The sequence below is a fragment of the Sinocyclocheilus anshuiensis genome, unplaced genomic scaffold (assembly GCF_001515605.1).
Source record: "Sinocyclocheilus anshuiensis isolate Anshui unplaced genomic scaffold, SAMN03320099.WGS_v1.1 scaffold322, whole genome shotgun sequence".
NCBI lineage: Eukaryota > Metazoa > Chordata > Actinopteri > Cypriniformes > Cyprinidae > Sinocyclocheilus > Sinocyclocheilus anshuiensis.
Window position 1 is genome coordinate 376197 of NW_015542366.1, and position 22275 is coordinate 398471.

Genomic DNA, 22275 nt, shown 5'->3' on the forward strand with positions numbered 1-22275 from the left:
TGAGAGGTGGCAGCCCAATCTATTTATATCTTTATAAATATCTTAATATATTATATCCTATAATAACCATTTACACGCACGAGCATTATTTTCACACGAGCTTCGCTCCTCCCGACCGCAGACACAGGTTTACAAGCCACTTTTTCCTGTGTTTTTCAATAAATTTCTTGACTTTTCCCCACTTATGAACAACACATTTTCGTACACGATAAAAGCTCCTTTTGGTTTCTCGGTTTGGCCAATTTAAGCATCCATAAACAACGCAAAACACTGGCATTTGGAGTTTCTGCTAGTGATTTCTATGGAGAGAAAAATCACTTCCTGCCCTCCAGCTGCATTTCGCGCGTCATCAGTGACGTCATGTGCAAACAACCTATTGGAGAGGGTTTTTTTCACCCGGTCCCTCCTCCTCAGATTTGACGCACACGCAGGTTGCCAGATTGACGACACCAACAGGAACGAGCACACTTGACGATGAATGACATGAAATACGCTGTGTTTTCCGCCAACTGGCAACCCGGGGTGCCGAAATACAATTGGGTAAACTGGCAGTGGGCGAGTTTCACAAACCAAAACAGAGACGGACATTCCCGCCCGGAACGCACATTTTCAAAGGAGAATAACAGACTAGCATTGTTTTTCAGATAAACAAGTATGTTAACTTAGCATGTTTCTTAAATATCTGTAAACATATTATGGTATTTTTATGCTTTAGTAGAGTCAACAACTTACATACAGCACCTTTAATTTCTGAACAAATGCCTTCGGTCACCTTTGAAGGCGATCCCAGCGTTGTTGATGAGCACGTCCAGGCCGTCGTACTTCTCCGTGAAGAAGTCCCGTGCGGTGCGGACGCTGCTAGGGTCGGTGATGTCCAGCTGATGGAAGAGCGCTGTCAGCCCCTCTTTCTTCAGACTTTCCACTGCTGCGGTTCCTCGACCGACATCCCGGGCTGTCAGGTACACGTCCCCGGAGTACTCTTTGCACAGTGACCGCACTACTGCAAACCAAATGCCTTTATTTGCACCAGTGACCAGAGTTACTTTGCTGCTGCAATGTGTCTGAAAATAAGACCATATTCTGTGACACAACGGATACAGCAGCCTAATTAATCAAATAACGAAATTAAAAGCTTTTGGGAAGCGTATGCATGATTCAAAGAAAACTCGTACCTGCTCTAACGTACTCCGCGGTGATCAATTCACGTTTGTTTTTGGTTTGCGTCGCTACTTACTGCGCATGCGCGGAGAAATACGCTTGCATTGTCTGTCATGTGCGTCGTGTTTTGCTTGCTGACACAGCAACAGTTATGAGCTGTAAATCTTTTTTTTTTTTTTTACGTAAATATGTTTATATAATTTTCTATAAGTACTGCGATTGATTCGAAGACAATGACGCAACGACGATTGAAGCACGTGACCCGGCTGTGTTTTTGACCATGTGGATGTGTATCATTTCTACCTGCTGTACAGAATGACATTACACCCGAAGTGAGCTTTAGGTAGCGCTGTTATATGGACACTTTAAGATGAATAAACCTGGCTGCCGTGCTGGGAGAAGAGCTCGGGAAAAAAGACGCAAAAAACACGAGGGTGTCTCCGAAGGTATTCAGTTTCCATGCTGAGATATTGTAACTTTGTAGTATAGTGTGTGGTATCTGAATTTTGTTTGTATTTTGCTCCTGTAGTGACTCTGACTCACGAAGCTCAGTTTGTTCTTTTGAGGAGATGGCTGAAAGAAAAAGGATTCGCCTCACAGTCTCTCATCCCTGTCAACTTCCATGGCAAGTAGATAGCATCCAAGGTAGATTGCTTGTATATTAAATTTCCACACTTAGTTATGTTACTAACTATGTTTGATCCCCTTAGATACTGGAAGGGGGCTTATGGCAACTCAAACTATCAAGGTAATTATTTGTATATATTTGTGTGTGTATGCATGCATATACATATATATGTAGGCTACTTGGGTTCAAAAATCTGAAACCACATTGATAATATAAAAATATACTGATCTGTTACCTTTGCAGGCCAAAGACAGTGTTATTTCCTTGCCTGAGAAATGCTTACTGACCACCAGGACAGTTCTGAAGAGTTACATGGGTGACTATATAAAAAGGTATTTGGGCCTATATATATATATATATATATATATATAGACTTTTGTGCTAATAAATGTTTGAAATGGACCATGAGGTCTGAATAAAGTCAGTTTGGTTTCTCTCTTTCTTCCTGTAGATGGCATCCTCCCATATCTCCTCTTCTGGCTCTTTGTTGTTTCCTCATTTCTGAGAGATATGGTGGAGATGCATCAGAGTGGAGTTCTTACATTAATATCCTCCCAAAGACCTACACATGCCCTGTGTACTTCTCTGATGACATCGTTGACCTTTTGCCTAGGAGCCTCCAGAAGAAAGCCACAGAGCAGAAAGAACAGTTTCAGGAACTCTACTGCTCTTTCCTGATGTTTTTCCACTCCCTCCAGCCACTCTTCACCCAGCCCACAGAGGAGCTGTTTACCCAGGATGCACTGCGGTGGGCTTGGTGCAGCATTAACACGCGTACAGTGTACATGGAGCATGATCAGAGTGACTATCTCTCCAGGGAGAAGGATGTGTATGCGCTTGCACCATACCTTGACCTGCTGAACCACTGTCCTAATGTCCAAGTAAGAGCACCTAACAGAAATACACTACTGTTTGAGGTCTGTAAGATTTCTTGTTTTTGAAAGGAGTCTCTTATGCTCACCAAGGCTGCATTTATTTGATCAAATTACAGTAAAAACAGTCATACTGTGAAATATTATTACAATTTAGAATAACCATTATCTATTTGAATGTAATTCAAAATGTAATTTATTCCTGTGATCAAAGCTGAATTTTCAGCATCATTACTCCAGTCTTCAGCGTCACATGATGCTTCAGAAATCATTCTGATATGCTGATTTGGTGCTAATATGCTGATCAATGTTAAAAACAGTTTTAATGTGTAATATTTTTGTGTAAATCATGATACATTTCAGGATTCTTTCAATATAACATTTAAAAGAACATCATTTATTTGAAATATACATTTTTGAATAGATAGAAATATTTAACATTATAAATGTCTTTACTGTCACTTTTGATCAATTTAATGCAACTCTGTTGAGTAAAAGTATTATTTTCTTTAAAAAAAAACAAAAAACACTGACCCTAGACTTTTAAGCAGTAGTGTACTTTCTTACAAAATAATAAAGTCGCACAGTAATAAGTAAAGAAAATAAACTTTTCTTGGTGTGCAGGTTGAAGCTGGCTTCAACAAAGAAACTTGCTGTTACGAGGTTAAAAGTGTCCAAGGCTGTAAGAGGTTTCAGCAAGCGTTCATCAATTATGGCCCTCATGATAATCACAGACTACTTCTGGAATATGGCTTTGTTGCCCCTGACAACCCCCACAGTGTAGTATATGTTGACTTAGGTAAGGAAAATACATACAAATATTAAATATTCTACATGTAAATATTAAATACTATGGAACTGCTTTGATCGCTGTTTGTTGTTATTGTAGGAACTCTAAAATTGTGTCTAGATGAACAAGACAAACAGCTAACACAAAAACTACTCTACCTAAGGGACAATGATTTTTTAAGGTAAGTTAAATTCATGATCACAGGGACATTTAGCAGTTCTTATAAATTCTGTAGTACGTTGTGCCAGCAACTTCATGGCCAGTTTTTACAATGCAGTAATGGTTTAGTACAGCAAATCAAGTTTCATATGGTTTCACTCTTCAACAGGAACTTGACGTTTGGGATGAATGGCCCTTCCTGGCGACTGATGACTGCACTGAGACTGCTGTCCTTGAAACCTGAGCAATAGTGAGAAGTTAACATCCTAAACACATTATTTGCATGCGTGTTAATGCAAAATACATGTCATTGTTACTGCTTTTACTTGCATATAGTTTATTTTATGCTATTTATTTGAATATATTAAAAACTGATTTTAATGCTGTTGTCTGTAGTACTTGTTGGAAGAGTGTCCTCTTGGGGGCAGTAGTGAGCCGGGATAGGGAGGAGTGGTGCATTCACAATGCCCTAAAGCTTTGCAATAACCTCACCGATGACAATGTCAAAGCACTAGAGAGGGTGAGTCTAATTAAATCTGTTCATTCTTAATGCTGCCTGTGTCTAATTAAAGATATGAAACCACTTACAGTCTGAGTCTTTTCATTTGTACAGCTATCACAGCTCAAACAGGGTGCGAACCTGTCTCTCCTTGAACAACTGTGTGAGGTGGAGAGCCTGAGACAAGAGGAGCAAAGGATTCTGGAACACACACGAGTGGTTCTTCAAAACCTCTGGGGACAATAGTCACTGTGGTAACAGTAGGGCATTCAGAACACTGAGGAACCAGAAGCCTCATGCTGTCACTGCCAAGATTTAGACACAAGCCCAGAGCCAGCAGATATGCTTGAGCTTTGTACTACAGCCCTTAACACAACCACCTTAAAAACTACAGGGAGTCCAAATTACTTAAAAGAATAGTTCACCCAAATCCGAAAATTCTGTCATTTAATCACCCTCATGTTGTTCCAAACATGCATGACTGTTTCTTCTGTGGAACACAAAAGACATTTTGAAGAATGTTCATGCTGCTCTTTTCTATCAGTGTTGTTATTGTTAACTAAAACTGTTAAAAATTATTTTCATTTATTTGAAATAAAGCATAAATAAATAAATATTAGATGGAAAAACTTGCAGGGACACACGTAGCACCAAACCTGCCCCTAACCTTACCCGTATCCCCTCTCAATTTTTGTGTTCCCTGAAATAATATCATACAGGTTTGGAACGACATGAGGGTGAGTAAATGATGACAGAATTGTCATTTTTAGGTGAACAATCTTTAGATATCCTTATATGCCCCACAGTGTGGGATTTCTGAGCTTCAACAATTTGTTTTTCTCCTAGAAAGCTGACAGTTTAAGAATGGTGGACAGGAAGATGGGGACATTTAGGACAATGAGATCTTAAACACAAATCTTCTATTGAAAGCAAATGAGCTACATGCTGTGTTTCTGGTAGGAGACTACTGATAATCAAATGCATACCTCTGAACAATGATGCCGAATTCTAGGTCAGCATTATCCAGTCCTTTTCCATACAGAGCTGCCCATATTAATAGGCAAAAGAAATGGGACCAGATGGTGCTGTTAATAATCCATTGGGAATGCTTGACAAGGGAAAATCCCATATACAGTATGTCATAACTAGGCCAAAGTTTCTAAGAAAAATGTTTTTATGTAAATAATTTCAAAAGTTTATATATACACACACTTTTTTGTATAATGTAAATAGTTTTTGCTTTGTGATACATGCTTTTTGGAATGAGCCTGATTTCCAGTTAAATAATTTTAATGTTTTTAAATACCAGCAATCCATTGAAAGTGCAATTGACAAAAACATGAGATTTATAACAACTAAAATTTACAGAATTATGGCAAAAATATTTTGAGCCCTCTTCAAAGCTTGACAGCTATTCTTTTCCTCGCTTGCTTTCTCTGTACCATCTCCATGGAGACCGTAGCTTCATATAAAGGCACAGGGTCCACCAATTGCGGCCTGCATGGAGACAACGGTCAAATTCACACAACAAAGCTGATTTCACACTTTTTCTCTGCATTACAAACACGGCCCACATACATTCAGTTTTAAGTTCATAATTTGTGTAATTTCTCCTGTACAGACACACAATCTGTTTCTCTTTTCACACACTTGTTTATTCCTCATTCTCACCTGAAGGTCCCTGTGCAGAGTTTATCCATCACATCTTTCAGGATATCTGAGAGAGAGCAGACTAAAGGCGAATAACCCAGTTACAAACAGGAAACCACGTGTCCTTTATGTTGTTGACAAGGTCGTTCCAGTAGCCTAAGGACACTGGGAGAAAACCCTCCGGTCTCAAATACATCAAACTGTCATGGACTAGCCATATGCACACTCCGGAACCCAATGACCTCTTTGCAACATATAGCGATTTCAGAAAAATGGCTCTGATACCATCTAGTCAGATCTCCCTTCTTCATTCCACTGGAGAGTAAAGCTGTGTTTTGTGTAAAGAATAAGGATCAGCTCATCAGAGCCGTTTTCATGGGGTTATATTAAGACTTGCCTTCATTGGCAAGTAATATACGAAAGAAAACATATCTATAAGACACTTTAGATAAAAGCATCTGCCAAATACATAAATGAAAACGAAACTAGATTGAGCTGGAAACTTTTGAGTAATTAATATTTTAAGGCCAATAAACAAAGCCGAGGCTTGAATGCTGACCAATCAGAAGGCAGTTAAAGATTAATGAAGTTTGTAGTAAAAGATACGAAGATATCGGCCCAGCTTGGCCCGGGATGTTTTCCACACCTCGTCGTTAAGGAACGAGAGCGATGCTGTCTTCAGGAAGAGAATGTGGCTGTCAGGAGGGTCCAGCTTTGAAAAGAGGATAAAATTGATTGTATTAAATGTATAATGTAAAAGTGTAAAAATCAATGCTGCTAGTCAATATTTGATGTATAAAATGAAGACACATATAATGCTGATTGCTTAAGTATATTATATGTGTTTTGAAGGAGCTGCTAACCTGTAAGTGTTGTTCTGTGGTGACCCAGTGACCTCCAACTGAAAGAAGGGTAAGGAGGTCATGTTTATGTGGGCAATGCCTCTGTGCTTCTGGCTCCTCCTCATAGAGTCTCACTGTTCAAAAAAAGGCTCAAAATCATAGACTGCTGATTGAAACTGAACATGTACACTTCCGTTCGTGCAAATTTTTTGAAATAAGAATAATAGATTTATTCAGCAAGGTCTTTAGTTTTATGAGAGTATAAGACTTTTACATTGTTACAAAAAAAAAATTCAAATAAGTGCTGCACTTTGGATCTTTCTATTCATCAAAGAATCCTGAAAAAAAATCTATCACGGTTTCCACAAAAATATTAATCAGCACAACTGTTTTTAACAAAATAATAAGAAGAAATGTTTCTTCAGCACCAAACCAGCATATTCAAATAATTTCTGAAGGATCATGTGACACTGAAGATTGGAGTAATGGCTGCTGAAAATTCAGCTTTGTCATCACAGGAATGAATTACATATTAAAATAGAAATAACAATTAAAATAATATTTCACATTATTACTGTTTTTACTGTAGTTTTATCAAATAAATGCAGCATTGGCGAACATAAGAGACTTAATTCAAAAACATTACAAATCTTACCAACCCCAAACGTTTTGAACAGAATATGTATTACCAGCATTTATATAATAAATTAAATCTTGCAGCACAACTGCTTGTTGGACAGAAGGTAAATATTAATGTAATTAATTAAAAGCATAAGATTGGAGTAATGGCTGCTGAAAATTCAGCTTTGTCATCACAGGAATGAATTACATATTAAAATAGAAATAAAAATTAAAATAATATTTCACATTATTACTGTTTTTACTCTAGTTTTATCAAATAAATGCAGCATTGGCGAACATAAGAGACTTAGTTCAAAAACATTAAAAATCTTACCAACCCCAAACGTTTTGAACAGAATATGTATTACCAGCATTTATATAATAAATTAAATCTTGCAGCACAACTGCTTGTTGGACAGAAGGTAAATATTAATGTAATTAATTAAAAGCATATATGAGAAGACTATGTTGAAATAGTTACAAATGTTTTGTAAAGTGGTGGTAAACCTCCTGAATCAATGATGATGTCCACTCCAAGACCTCCAGTTTCTTCAAGGCACGAGTCCACCAAATCCTGCTTTGAGTCCCATACTCTGATCACTCGAGCTGAGGGAAGAGATGCACTTAAGTACCGATGCTTACAAAAAATCAAATTAACATTGATTAAGCATTTCAAGCTGATGTATGCCGAATGACTATTCTCAAAGAATAGATTTGATTTGAGGCTTATGAGAATATGATGAACGAATACTTATAGAAGACATTCCTGCCATATATAACTCACCCAAAAGTGATTCCTGCACACCTTGAGCAAGTGCAAGTGGCACAAGGAAGAAAGATGATGAAGAAGAAAGTCAAATGGCAAAGAAAGACAAAAAGATGCTTAAGGGAGAAGAGAAAAGGAAAGACAAATATCTAGGACAAATGAAATCAGTTTTGATTTCCAGAAGAAAGGATGGGTTAGAAACTGGCAACAATCTCGGCCACAATCCAGACTTAAGTATTTCTACATTTGATTTAGTTTTATGTACTTCACAGTACATAAAATGATACGAGTGTTATGCTTTTCATATGCTCAGGAAATCCACATCAAGTACCGTAAATATGAGAGGTAAACTTGAAGAGCTAACAACTGAAGTTTAAAAGAGATTTGGTCCATTTGAATTGCCATTTCAGTTTGTCTGGCAACTCATGCCGAGTGTTTCATAAATCTACACTTCCAGTGAAAGCGCCAAGTCAAACCAAGCTTGAACTTTCTAAACTGACACTTCATGTGGAAAATATCTTTGCTGTCAGTCCTCTCTCTCCACAATGCTTCATTTCAGTACCCACCCAAACTCGGCCGGAGCTCTTCCAAAAACTTCAGACGATGCTGTAGCCAGGACTTTCACACCGTGATAGTGGGCGAGCTGAATGGCCAGAACTCCAAAGGGCTGCATGCACACAAAACAGGAAGTGCATGATAATGATTTGAGATTTCGAATGCAGGGAGCCAAATAATGCTTGTAGAAGTGCTGTGTTGATTCTAATATGAGAAGACAACTAAATAATAACAAATATCCACTTTCAAAATAACAGAATGACAAAATTGGCCAGTTTTAACATATATACGTTATCATTCAAAAGTTTGGGGTCACTAAGATTTTATTTTTGAAAGCTATTAATACTTTCATTCAGCAGGGATACATTAAATTGATCATAAGTGACAATAAAGATTTTCTTCTATTTTCAACTTTCTTTCATTTGTTAAAAAACCTGAGAAAAAAAAACATATCACAGTTTCCACATAAATATGAAGCAGCACAACTGTTTTCAACATTGATAATCAGAAATGTTTCTTGAGCAGCAAATCAGTATATCAGAATGATTTCTGAAGGATCATGTGACACTGAAGACTGAGGTAATGATGCTAACAATTCAGCTTTGCATCACAGGAATAAATTACATTTTATATTTATATTAAAATCCAAAACAGTTGTAATAATATTTCACAATATTACTGTTTTTACTGTAAATTTCTGTAATAGTTTCTGTAATATTTTCTAAAAAGAAAAATAAATGCAACCTCGGTGAGCAACTAAAACATTTATTTAAAAAATAAATAAATACAAAATAATAATACATTTAAAAAATCTTGCCGACCCCAAACCTGAACAGTAGGGTATATGCTAATAGGACGCATCACAAAAGTGTTGCCATTTTGACCTCTGCACAGATACCTACACCAGCCCCATCCAGCACCAGTACAGTCTGACCCGCAGCCATCCGAGCCAGAGTGTGGAGAGCAGTGTAAGCCCTGAGACCGTCTTTAATTACTGCTGCTGCTTCAACCCAGCTCACTTTCTCAGGCTTCTGAACTGTTATTAAAACAAGCATATGAGAAATAAAAAGTAGTAGGTAGGACTATTGTCAATAATTTAATGTGAGCAATACCTAAATTATATTCATCAGTAACCACGATGGAGCAAAGGCCAGACTGTTCAGCATCCAATGGAAGAATCCCTGAGAAGACATGCAAATGATTATTTGATTATACACATATAAAGCAGACTCTGATAAAAATGAGAGTCTAATAAAGTTCTTACCAACAACCTCATCATCTGGCTGGAAAAAGGTAACTTTGGGTCCAACTGGAAAAGGATATGCATCACATCAGATTTATCAGTCAAATTTATTTGATTTGATTTTAAATGGTAATGGTGTCAAATATACAACACGCCATGTAAACCTTGAAGAACAACCCCAGCGATCTCCCTTCCAACTGGGACATGTTCTTTCTCAAACTTGAGGTCCTCGTACAGCTGAGAAACAGATTAAGATGAATGCAAATATTCTGTATAAAAACAAAACGCTGTTTGTGAAATAATGTCCATCATGTATTGTAAACATGCTGTTCTGCAGGTCATTCGCATCAAATCGCCAGACGTTGTTCACCATCTTGTTGACAATTATATTACCTTAAAATCAACTGGACTTAGTGCACAGCTTTTCACTTGAACTTTGACCTGATGGCTGCCAAGGTTAGTGGGTACATTCTGTGACAGGAAACAAAGGACATCATGCAATTAGAAATAGCTTATTACAGATTTCTTCAGGAAACTGGATATGTAAATGCATGCAACAGAAACGTAATGGCATAATCATGCACTCTTACTGTCTCCTGTAGGACAAACTTCACATCACCCTGGTCTCCTGGTTTGCAGTAAAGTCCCTTCATGGCAATTTTAGCTGTTCTGCAATCAGACAGATCAATACCCAATGAACGATTAACACAAGCAACAGCAACAAGCTGAATGAAATACTCTATTAACACCATCATTGTAATAATATGCAATACAGAACAATCTCTAAAGAAATTCACGTCATTTATTGTTTGCACTTAAACTGTGCAAGTTAAACAATGTAAGATCCCAATCATGCAGAATACCCCATTGCATTCTAGCTGAGCTAACGTTACTTGTTTTCCATTGCAATAGCCCTATCACGTTTCTCTGTTTAAAACATCAAGATCGGTGTTATAATATCTTCTTCTGTTATGCTATATAATATTTTTTTTGCATGTAAGAGTATTACAGAACCTACCAACATGTAGTTGACTGCGGTAGTGTTTTGTTCATTTCCTGCACGTGACTCCTTCTGTGTGACGTAGGTGGAGTAGAAATAAAAACGCAAAGAAGGGAAACGAGAACATCTCACAGTACAATCCGTGTACTATTAGTATTGCAGTACTAATTTACTTTAATAACTGAACTGTAGAAATATTACAAATAAAAAATACTAAAAATATGTGTTCTACGTGATTGTATGTGTGGAAATGTGTTTCTTATTTCCATTGCACTAATCATAAATCTAAATCTACAAATGATCTAAATGCATGTAAAATATAATTTTAAAAAAATGTTTTAAATACATTAAAAATACATTAAACTACTGATTTCCTACTAGTGAATGATTTGTTGTGGGCCGCTTTGCGCCCCCTGTCTGTAGTAAACACTCAGACGCGGATACCTGAGTAACGTTCGCACGTTTCATTTTTCCCCTTTTTACTTCACTACCAGCGAAGCTGCAACGGAGGAGACGAGGAGCTTGAAGGAGCAACGAAACCAGCCTGGAATTTATCTCGCACATTAAAAAAAGGAAAGAAGAGTCCCCCGTCTGTCATCCCATGCTCCTGTAGTGTATTCCCTCACAGAGTGTTGGAGATATCATGGAAACTGAATGATGAGGTAAGAGTGTTTGGGTCTCGGGCCGATTGTCCTTTTTTTGACAGTGACTGCGGCCGCTGCTCGAGCGACTAATTTCGGGGCCAATTTACCAGTATACTCGCTCTCGCCAGGCAACTGTCATTTCAACGGTCTTTTCGGCTCGGAAATCTGGAATAATATCCTCCTCTAGTCTTTTATTCGTAAAAGGAGGCCTCTGTAAGCTCTCATTCCACGCAGAGATTGCAGCTAAAGCTCAGCTCTGGTTTACTGGTTTAGTTAGCACTCCGGCTAACGGTTGCTGGTGTGTTATTATCAGCTCGAAAACTGGATTTCTGTGACAAAACTCACGGATACAGAGGACTATTTGGACCTTGAGAGTGCTGAGGTAATGTGTGTTACATGTAGGGTGTAGTAACAGTGAGTTAGCCAGCTGTGTGATGGGGTGCAGATGAAGATACCCTGATGAGGGCATTTTTTTTTTACCAGCTTCTCCAGCTCATCTCCACACATGGCTGCAGGTCTTTACATAAGGATTTTCACATGCGTATCTATGCCTTCCTTTTCTTCTCCAGTGCAGTCAATACACATGTGTGAGCATGCTGGCCTGGAGAAACAGAGGTTATTATCCTGTGATTATGTCTGAAGGAAGGTGATTAAGGCTCAGATCCTGTAGTGCAGTCTGGCTGTGGATTTGGGTTGCTTTGTCTTAAAGCCACTATCATGTGTAGTATGTAAACACTGTCAGATTGGAAGGTGGTTTACCAGATCTTATGAGCAATGCAGCTGGAGCCATTTGGCCTGGGTCAGTCTGGTAAACCTGGGTCTGTCCTGGTTTATAGAGGCACTCTTGATCACAAGACTAAAGCGGAAAACCTGCTTTGGCAGCCGTACTGAGAAATGCTTCAAAAAATGGGACCTCACAAACTGATATAAGATCAGGTCTTTTTAGTTGCTAGGATGTACCAAAATATTCTAAGATTGAGGCGTCCGAATGGAAAAGTTGAACCCAAATTGATCTATATATCAATCGTTATTCTGATTATTGAAGATGTGTTTCTATAAATGACTGTTTAAATGCATAATAACATTCAGATATTAATGAAAAGTTGGTTACATTGTGATTTTATAAGTATAAACATTAACCTGGCTGTTATGGTCACATAAAGCTAATACTCTCGTTTCTAGAAATCTAAATGAGAAAGCTGGCTTATATGTGTATTAAACTGAATTTTCTGGACATTCAGAATACCCACCACCCACAGTAAATCTGGGTAATAGTGAGTGATATTTTATTTTACTAACTTTTACTTATTGTTTACAAACATTTGCTATTATTTTACATAAGTCTTAACATTTTGCAGATGAATGAGAATTAATGGGTTGATTAAAGGTTAGATTACTGTTCACAATAACCGATTCAGCATAAAAAGTAAAGAGCTTCTTCGTTATTTCCATTATTTCCACCTCTACATAGGATGGATGGATGATCACGCTGTGACGTATCAATCTTCTTTTAGTCACACTTATTCATGTCATATAAATTTGTTCACCAGACTTGACCTTTGCAACACGACGAACGCTTTCGTTTCCGGTCTCCCACATCTGCATGCTTATAAATGGAAAAGTGTTGTTTGGTTGCCCCTTTAGTTTGTTCTTATTACATTTATACAGGAATATTCCAATGGCTGTCGAGCATGTAAATGTCTTTTTCGAATGACAATTTAATCAGAAAATGGCCTTTAATCTGAAAGTAATGTTCACGTAAACGTTGTGGTGCTTACAGCCTTGTTTAGATGAGGATGATAGAACATTTGAAAACCTCTGTTTTAAGTGCAGGCTCAAGAGGAGCTTATTGTTAGGCTGTTCAGTTCATGAGTCATTAGAGGCTGTTTTTTGCAACCTCAAGTTTATCTGGCCACTTTCTCTCTTCCATCCATAGATCCACCATTCTCTATTCCCCATCCCCCACAGGTGTACAGCAGAGATTTAGTCTGGGGTGCTAGATAAAAGAGATCCGCAATCCACTGTGCACTGCTCGGACTCAGCAGGACGGATGATAGGCCAGCTATGTGTGTGTGGGGCTGGTCTTTTTTTGTTCACCGCTGATATGCGCGCTGCCCTTTTGCCACTCACTTTGAAATCTGTTTCTCTTTGTACGACCGTTGGCTCAGAAGAAGCTTTTTGTCTAGATAATTAGGTTAACGGGAAGAGAGAGGGACCCTCAATCTCTCACCCCAGTGGTCTGTTTCAGTAGGCATGAATAATTTGTCATTCCTCCCTGCTTTGTGCTTAACAAATTGTGAATGGTGTGCTTTAAGTGTATTTGCTTTGGTGCTGGAGTGTAAGGCTTGAGTTTATAGCTTGTGTATGCACACACATGTCTAAAGTGTAATCTCAACTATATATGATTACTGTCCAATTAACTGTAACCCACCCACATTATAGTCACATTGAGTTATTTGTATGCGAAAATCAGACGGGTAAGATTTCAGTTGGACTGAAGGGATAGTTCACACAAATATGAAAATTCTGTCATCATTTACTCACCCGCCACTTGTTCCAAACCTTCTTTTGAACACAGAAGATATTTTAAAGAATGTTTGACCATTGACTTCCATGGTATTTTTTTTTTCATACTAGTATGGAAGTCAGTGGCTACCATCAGCTATTTGGTTACCAATATTTTTCACGGCATAAGGATACGGTCGCAACCTGATAGGACAGCTTTTATGATGTATATTTTATGAACTTGCTGAACATCAAAAACATGCTGTGTGCTGGGCTAAATGCGCTCATTGAATGTGTGTACATATGGTGGTATTTTTACTAGCTCATAACTCACAAAGAGCTTATAAAATGTGTAAATGCATCAAAACGGTGGCAGGAATTCCTCTGTTGCAAACAGAGATCTGCTGCAAGGAGATGGCGTTTCCAACACCTATTATCAACCTTTTTGCTGCTTTATTAAAGCTAAGTATTATGTAGCGTATTATTTACAGTATATTGATTAGCCATGAATCTTTAGTCTGGCTATGTAGTGTCTGTGTGTGTGTGGCCTTTTGCAGGGAGCAGGTAAGTACAACAATACAGGCCCTCTTCCGGAAGCTGTTGAATTTAGTCTCATGAGTGATTCTCTCTTTATCGCCTGTTCCAGGCTCAGATTCTGCTCAGACGAAACCAGTAAAATCCATTGAAGATGTGCTATCCGCTCTCACTGTTACAGCTGAGCTGTTCTGCCTACCTCAGCTGCAGAGAAAGCACTACTGCTTCCGTGTTTATGGCCTTTCCTAAATGCTTCAAGATGGAACTGAACAAATGAGCCGATATCAGGTTTTGGACTGAGTTTTGTTTCTGTTTAAGGGAACAGGTTGCGATACTGAATCTTTAACTAGCCTAGCAATGTGAAACTGCTTCAGCGTGTTTTGAAAGATCAGTGAGGATGATTTTCTATCAGTGATGATGAAAGCTCAGGTTTGCGTTTCATTTTAAGCTAGATTCCTCTGCATGTTTCTGGACTGCATTAAATATGGGTGGGGTGCAGAATGTCTGTGTTTTGTTGAGTGGTGAATGGAACAGATGACGGTGTCAGTGGAACCATAAGCATCTCTGAATATCATTTTGAATGCTGTACAACAGTAGAGAGATTGACTCCCACATCTCTTTTGGTCTTGTCCTTGAAGGAAACCAGCAGCTTTGCAGTGGTTTGTGTATGCTCTTTTTTTTTTAGTACCGTATCAGGTATTGATGTTAATGTGGTTGAAACTGTATTCATTCTGTGACCGTTCAGGCTCAAATGACTGCTTGTGCAGTGAAAGTGACCTGTGGGTAGAAGTTCAAACGCACTGTTTACTCTCTGCTTATGTTTTGCAGTCAAAGCCGAACATGGTCCAGGAAAGACTGTTGTGCTTTTGTGAGGAATGCAAACGTGTGTGTGGGTGCGTTTGGCTGAGTTGTTCACGTAGAACCCCAAGGCTTTTTGAAAGGAATGCAGACAGGAGTGTGAGTGTGATGTTCACACTGTTAATTCTTGCACTCTATTTGGCCGTGTGCTCTTGCATCACCTGATTATGAATCCACAGCTGGATGTGTTTGAGTGTGTCTGTGTTTGCACATGGTTTTTCACAGTGTCTGTGCGGGGTGAAGTTCAGTGAGTGAGGGAGACTAATCCTGGTTCTGATTCTGGTATTGATTCATCATTGATTGAAAAATTGATCACCTAACACACTCCAGATATTTATCATAATAAGTATTGATATTTTTCTATATCATTCAAAAAAATGTCATTTTATTAATATTTGACATTATTGAAGAATAACATTTAAAATGAGTCTAGGATCAATATGTCTAGATTAGGGATGTGCGAGACTTGTAACTGCTGCTGCTTGTCAAAATTGGAAATACAAGTCATTTGCATTTAAAAAAAAAAAGTTATTTTTAAAAGTGTGTATCTGGAGCAGAAAACAAAATAATTTTACCTCAGAGCTTGCAGGTCTGCATGAGCCTTGCATGCACCGAAATGAATTATTTATTGAAACGCCGAAACTGAAATTTAAGTTTTCATTTAGCCAAAAACTGATTCAATTTGGGTAATTGAACTTTGTGCTACTCAGGGTATTGAGTTCTCAGGTGATAAATTAAACCAGTTGTAGTTTTAGAATAAATTAAACCAGTTCGTAGAAGTCCTTCAGCAATGACCTGCCTCAAATTTGACATATTTCTACTCTAGCATCATTTTTGGTGTGTCCACAGTGTTTTCATGTTGTCAAAAGAAATGCTGACGCTGACAAAACGTGTCATTGGAGAAGTGATTGTGGCTAGTGCTGGGCGGTATACCGATTCATACCGAATACCGGTTTTAATTTTTGTTATGATATGAATTTTGAAAATACCACAATACCGGTATATGTCACTTAAACAACGTTCGGAACGCGACACTGTTTGAAAGGGGTGTTGCACTGTGGTGAGGGAACAGCTGTATGTGTTACTAAGCGTGAAAGTTCCGAAACTGAAGCTGTAGAACTAATAGTAAATTTTTGGTCATACCGCCCAGCACTAATTGTGGCCTTCTGAAACAATTTTGGCTGAAAAAAATATACATTTGTGGATCACTGCTCAGACATCCTTTTTGTTGTATTCCGTCTTGTTAACACTTAATTATTGAAGATAGCAGAAGTGTAATTAATCAATGAGTATGGAAAAATTCCTCACCCAGACTCCTCTCACCTAGTGACAGCATTCCTGTTGTATGACATCACTTCTGTTTGCCCCACCCTTTCTCGGGAATGTCTTGATTCAGTGGGCCGGATTTGGATCTGGATCAGTGAGGAAGGTGGTCACGAATAAGAGTAAAGCTCAGCTCGTCTGAGACGTGCAGATATTCTGAAAGCACTTGTTTGTTTGTGTTTCTAGTGTGTTCTGCAGAACATTTCCCTTTCCTGGTCTTTCATTCAGAAAGGCTGTGTTTGAGAGCATTGTCCCGGGGAAAAGCTTCATTAGAATCAGAAAAAGAGTGACAGGAAAAAGTAGGTCAGATGCTCAAAGACACACACACACACACACACACACATATACACATACGGTCATTAGCAGGACCGTGACAAGGGCCGGTTCAACTGTGTGACAGTGTCACTAGCACTGCAGTGTTTGACACTGCGCTCTGACAGTGAGAGAGAGCGTGTGAGTCACCAGTGTCCTGTTTAATCAGGGGAACTGGATGTTTTCAGTATTGAGTCAAGCTCTCTGTGAAGGGCTTAGTCCTCCATCTTGAGAAATACCCCACTGCTTCAGATTAAACCTCAGACAGTACAAACACACCCTGGAGCCAGTGCTATTCAGACATAATGGATTTCTGCAAATAGTAGCTATGTTCATAGTAAAACAAGAACAATTTCACTGTATAGAAATTGCTCCACAAATGGTATAGCTTACGAAACCCTGCTTAAAATCATGCAGATGAATACTTTGTATAGTAGTATGTTTTAGTGCAAACTCTAAAAGTTCTGTTTAGTGGTCGACCGATATTTAGCCAAGGCCGATATATTGGCATCAAATATTTTCAAATATCGGCATCGGCCAATAAGTTTTTCTGTTTGGCCGATGTGTTCGAGGCGGGACTTTTATTTTGACGGCGCCGAGAACGGCTGCGGCAGCGCCTGAGCACACAGTGCTCACATTCTCCCTCTTGTTCGCTGTTGTCATTCAGTTCTGTCTAATATGGATAGAAGTCTATCTAATAATCAGATAGAACTGTTAAACAAAGGAATTAAAATGTATACAAAAAAGTAATATAACGATTGCTTTAATATTACTAAAGGCAAACATTATAATACTTTCTCAGTTGCCGTCAGCATTCCGCAAATACGCATTTATATAATTTAAACAAATCTTTGAATGACTAATGAACATTTAATTTCACAAACCTTGCAGACTTAGTCGAATCTAGTTCAGATCTTGTGAAGTGTGCATGTGACCTGCATGATCACGTGTTCTGTGATGGTCGGTCCTATGGTCCGTGCAAATTGAATACGGACAGGAGGAGAATTCAGCTTCACTGGAGACGCGCGATCGACAAACTTTAAACTCGTGACTGATTTCAAATTATGCATTTGCCCACTGTCGTTTTCATGTCATTTTCACTGTGTGCTGTATGTAAAATGAGTGTTACCTTGGCTTTATTTTAAAAAAAATTATTTCCAATGCACACAAACTTCCCAGAATACTGAGTGCCCTGTTGGTTACAGTGTTTACTTCCTTTTTAATTATACTTTTAATAAATATTTATTTATTTGTGAAAAATAATTTGTCTTCTAGAGTATAAGTATGTTTATTTTACACGTTTATTTTTTAATCCATTTTCAAATTATTTCAAATTTCTTAAATATGAATTAAAATAAATAAAATTATATCGGCTTTATATCGGCCATCGGCCACCCTGCTTTCCAAGATATCAGCATCGGTATTGGCTGTCAAAAAACCCATATCGGTTGACCACTAGTTCTGTTGATGAAACATGAAAGTGCTTCACATTCAAATGTCAGATGTATGAAGTGGAAAATTAAGCATATTTTTGCATCAGCATTTTTCAGAGTCTGCAGGTGGGGCAATGTGATCGGGTGGTCAGAGTGATGCAACGTGAGTGTGAAATATCAGAATTTCCTCACACCTTTAGTTTCTGCACTGCTCTCTGCCAGCACTTCAGAAGAACAGACACCAAAACCATATCTGTTTTCATCACATTTTATTTCCAGTATGTTGTAAAGTAGTCTATTTTTTTCCATTAAATAAATTGCTGCTACCAATATCATCTCACGCCTTTAGTATTATATTTTCATTTCTTCTCTGGAATTGTTTCTGACTCCTGCCTTGGTTGCCTTCAGCATTTTCAAGTCAACATGAAATGGAATATGTAATCATCTTTTCTTCCCTATTGTGACATATATCTGAGTGAAAAAAATGTAGGATGGGATGATTTTGTTTCATCAGGAATTGATTGGATCGTTGAATCATTGACATTTACCAATTTTGCTGTGATGTCGCTTTGCACACATCATCAGAGTCACAGAAGGAATGTAATCAGAGGGAGGGGAAGTTCTTTTGATGTAGGGGTGAGTGATATGGCAAAAATATATATTTTTTCAGGAAAATCACGATTCACAATTTTATCACACATCTTTGTCATGTTGGTTTTACTATTTTGCAAGTTGTCTGAGCAGTACAGCCAAACTAATTTACGTACAGTATTTTAAAAACAAAGCCATACATTTTGACTGAACTTTAAAATTTGTGTTTTAATTGTAAAAACCTTTCAGTTTGTGCTGTGATTGGACCCTGTGGAGACAGAGCAGTGAATTTCATTATGCAGGAACGGAAAGGAAGAAAAGGGTGGAGGAAGAGTGGGGGAGAGACTGAGAAAGAGAACAGACTGGCACTGATTAAAATACTTTGGTCAAGGTGCCCCCTGGGTGTCTCTGCTGGAGAGAGAGAGAGTGTGTATGTGTGTGTGTGAATTCTCGCAGTGCGTTTACACAGCTGGGAGATAACTAGTCCCAGACTGAAACCTTCAGATAGTTACTTTGTCAGTGTTTTGTTTCCAAGTGTGTTACTGAGGTTAATTTCAGGTTTACTGTAACTGAGAACTACAACAAACTCTCGTGAATGGCAGCAGAGACTGACCTAAAAGAGAAGAAATCACTGAATAAAGTTGTAATTTTTATTTTCCTTGCGCACAAAAAGTATTCTCGTAGCTTCATAAAATTACGATTGAACCAGTGATGTCACATGGACTATTTTAACGATGTCCTTGACCTTTATGACCTTTCTGGGCCATAAAACTTTTCAGTTGCATTGCTGTTTATGCAGGGTCAGGAAGCTCTCGGATTTCATCAAAAATATCTTAATTTGTGTTCCAAAGATGAGCGAAGGTCTTATGTGTTTGGAAAGACATGAGGGTGAGTAATTAATGACAGAATTTTCATTTTTGGGTGAACTATCCCTTTAAGCAGACTAAATGTTTGGAAAAGTCGGGCGTAGATCACCTGAGAGAACTCTGTTATTTTCACCTGTAAGATTGAGTTGAATTCAATTCCCAATTGACAAAATTAAGTCCTGCCCTACATTTTTTCTTATAGAAGAAGCCGTTTCACTCACAATAGAGAAGAAAAATTTGATCACAATTTCTGTTTAATGTCAACTCTAAAGCATTGCTGTACAAAATATTAAAGCTAAAATAAACGTAAGAAAAATGTCAAGATGAGTTCTCATTAGGTGAACAACTAGTCAAACATCCTTACTATTCCTTATTCAAGTCTGTTTTGTGTGTGTGTTTAAGTGAGAAGGTGGGAGTTTATTTGCAGGGAGTTCTATTTTGTCCTTCCTCTCACAGGAAGTTTTCTGCAGGTCAGAAGCGATTCACTTAAATGTCTCTTCCTCTTTGTCCCTGACGAGAGTGATTTTGTGTTTCAGGACGATGAACAAATCATTTATGTTGTTTCTCAGAGGTTAAGTGAGTGAATGAGTGCAAGAATGAAAGCTCAAGGTTTCTTTGTGTTGTTTTGCAGGAGTTTGTGGCTGGACAGCAGCTGACGGACTGAACCATGGCTCAGTTTCCCTCGCCATTCGGAGGTGAGTTGATGCTTTCACTGACTGACTTTACGCGTGTGTGTTTGTGTGATGGAGGCTGGGTGAATGTGTATGGAGTGCTGTGTGTGTGTTTGAGAGAGAGAGAGAGGCAGAGAGAATGAATTCAAGTGAGTCAGTGAATGTCTAAAAGAATCAATGAATAGAAGAGAAACGCCCTCACAGAACTGCTGTCACTTTTGTTCAGCCATTTGCAAGCTTATGTACATTTCATTTTCTGTTTTCCCTTACAATTTAATGTGGCATATTTATATACAGTGGGATCTAAAAGTCATTAAAATGCTTTGCATTTTCGAATATAATATTTTTATTGTGATATTATCTAGAACTGTAACAATAATCGATAATAATTGAAAATCCATAATAAGAATCTAATGCAGTTTAAACGTAATATAATTAGTGCTGTCAAAATTAGCGCAATAACACATGCAATACATTTTTTCAGTTTAACGCGTTTAAAATATTTAACGCAATTAATGCAGGGGTGGAGTTAGGGTCGGCCACCCCACTCACAACTGCTGCTTCTGTCTCTTTTTTTGTTGACAAGAATTGCGTTTATTTAGACCCAGAACATCTTTACAACCACATCAAACAGGAAACTTTTCAGACGCGCACTCCAACTTCACCTCAGCGCCAGGCGCTAGTCAAACGAGCGTGGAAAAGATACAGGTGACGAGGGAGCTTCAGTAGAACAACAGTGAACTGTGGTCAGATGAGACCTGAACTGGTTCAGAAAAGGTAAAGAGTTGTGAGAAAATGCGATGCGTGTCAGATCCGCATCATGTTCAGCGGCGGCAGCTCTTAAAGCAGCCAAAATAACCTAATAACCAGCTGCTGTGATGTCTGTTAATCAAAGAACAAAAGAAAAGAGATGACATCAATAACTTTTGTAGCTTTAAGGATTCATCTATATTTATTTTAGAATTTAGTTTTTGATAATTTTATTCAATTTCTGTATATTTCCTACACAGGTAGCTAAATATGACATTTATTATAATGGGGTTATGTGAAGATTGTTTTAAGTTCACTTAAATTAGAAGTCTACTAAATGATAAAATTGATAGCTCTCAGTTATACAATAATGTTGAATGGCTAGTCAATGGTTAAATATAAATAGAGACATCAGTAGTATTGGTATCAGTCATTTTATGGTCTTCAGTCATAAAAAAGATGCCATTAAACAAATATTAAAAATATACTGTCTATATGTTGTTTCTACATTAATTTGAAGATTGAATGGGAAATTATTATATTAAAGTATATTTAAAAACTTTAATTAGGGGTGTGCGATATCACGATTTTTGATCGTGGATGATTAAAATGTCTCCACGATCTACTTTTGAAGATATATCGTAGTATTGTGCTACAGTGCGCATTCTATCAGTTGCAGTTTTGGCATCTCTGTCTCAACATACTGTACAACGCGACATACAATTCACATCAAATGTTAACTCAGCGGTAGTTACACTCACAGGACACTGCACTTATTCGCAATCACAAAAGTACATTATTTGCATGTGCTTTAAAGTTAAATGACTAAATCTAAATCTAAAGTCTAGCCGGTTAAACATTTCATTTCAGTGTGGTTCTGACATGCGCTATTTCTGAGTGTGTACACCTGAAGCGCATGCAAACTAAAAAGCCTATCAAACAGTGCCTGATTACTGGGCTAAGTTCTCTTTCGCATCTGACTGTGCTAATACTGTCAAAAACACA

At 38.0% G+C, this 22275-nt stretch overlaps 3 protein-coding genes and 1 pseudogene across 7 annotated transcripts in view; 2 read left to right on the forward strand and 2 right to left on the reverse strand.

Moving 5' to 3' along the window:
- LOC107692178 (carbonyl reductase [NADPH] 1-like) overlaps positions 1 to 1455 on the reverse strand; it is a 5731-nt gene extending 4276 nt beyond the window's left edge. The window contains exons 1-3 of the mRNA XM_016491139.1: positions 1416 to 1455; positions 1173 to 1226; positions 773 to 1000 (exon numbers count right to left, since the gene is read on the reverse strand). Coding sequence (XP_016346625.1) covers positions 773 to 1000; positions 1173 to 1226; positions 1416 to 1455 — 322 coding nt within the window. The remainder of the gene's footprint in view (positions 1 to 772; positions 1001 to 1172; positions 1227 to 1415) is intronic.
- Positions 890 to 4565, forward strand: LOC107692116 (SET domain-containing protein 4-like). Of its 2 annotated transcripts, none has more exons than XM_016491022.1 (11): positions 890 to 959; positions 1473 to 1604; positions 1688 to 1783; positions 1869 to 1906; positions 2030 to 2118; positions 2238 to 2667; positions 3283 to 3457; positions 3548 to 3629; positions 3777 to 3857; positions 4004 to 4127; positions 4221 to 4565. In XM_016491022.1, the coding sequence occupies exons 2-11, from the start codon at positions 1529 to 1531 to the stop codon at positions 4350 to 4352; spliced, it is 1323 nt and encodes a 440-aa protein (XP_016346508.1). In that variant the 5' UTR covers positions 890 to 959; positions 1473 to 1528; the 3' UTR covers positions 4353 to 4565. The 2 variants fall into 2 exon arrangements, with proteins under 2 accessions (XP_016346508.1, XP_016346507.1); XM_016491021.1 differs by having other exon boundaries at positions 901 to 959; positions 1370 to 1604.
- A 106-nt stretch (positions 4566 to 4671) lies between these two features.
- Positions 4672 to 10772, reverse strand: LOC107692117 (quinone oxidoreductase-like protein 1; annotated as a pseudogene).
- Positions 10773 to 11260: 488 nt separating this feature from the next.
- LOC107692118 (intersectin-1-like) overlaps positions 11261 to 22275 on the forward strand; it is a 43037-nt gene continuing 32022 nt past the window's right edge. For all 4 annotated transcript variants that reach the window (XM_016491024.1, XM_016491025.1, XM_016491026.1 and 1 more), the window contains exons 1-2: positions 11261 to 11445; positions 20481 to 20544. In XM_016491024.1, the coding sequence (XP_016346510.1) occupies positions 20517 to 20544 (28 nt within the window). In that variant the 5' untranslated portion in view covers positions 11261 to 11445; positions 20481 to 20516. The remainder of the gene's footprint in view (positions 11446 to 20480; positions 20545 to 22275) is intronic.

What these genes read in the sequence shown, in the direction of transcription:
- LOC107692116 (XM_016491022.1), top strand. Translation starts at nt 1,529, where the DNA reads ATGAATAAACCTGGCTGCCGTGCTGGGAGAAGAGCTCGGGAAAAAAGA. An exon ending in ACACGAGGGTGTCTCCGAAG is followed by an intron (nt 1,605 to 1,687) that starts GTATTCAGTTTC and finishes TTGCTCCTGTAG; the next exon opens with TGACTCTGACTCACGAAGCT. An exon ending in TGGCAACTCAAACTATCAAG is followed by an intron (nt 1,907 to 2,029) that starts GTAATTATTTGT and finishes TTACCTTTGCAG; the next exon opens with GCCAAAGACAGTGTTATTTC.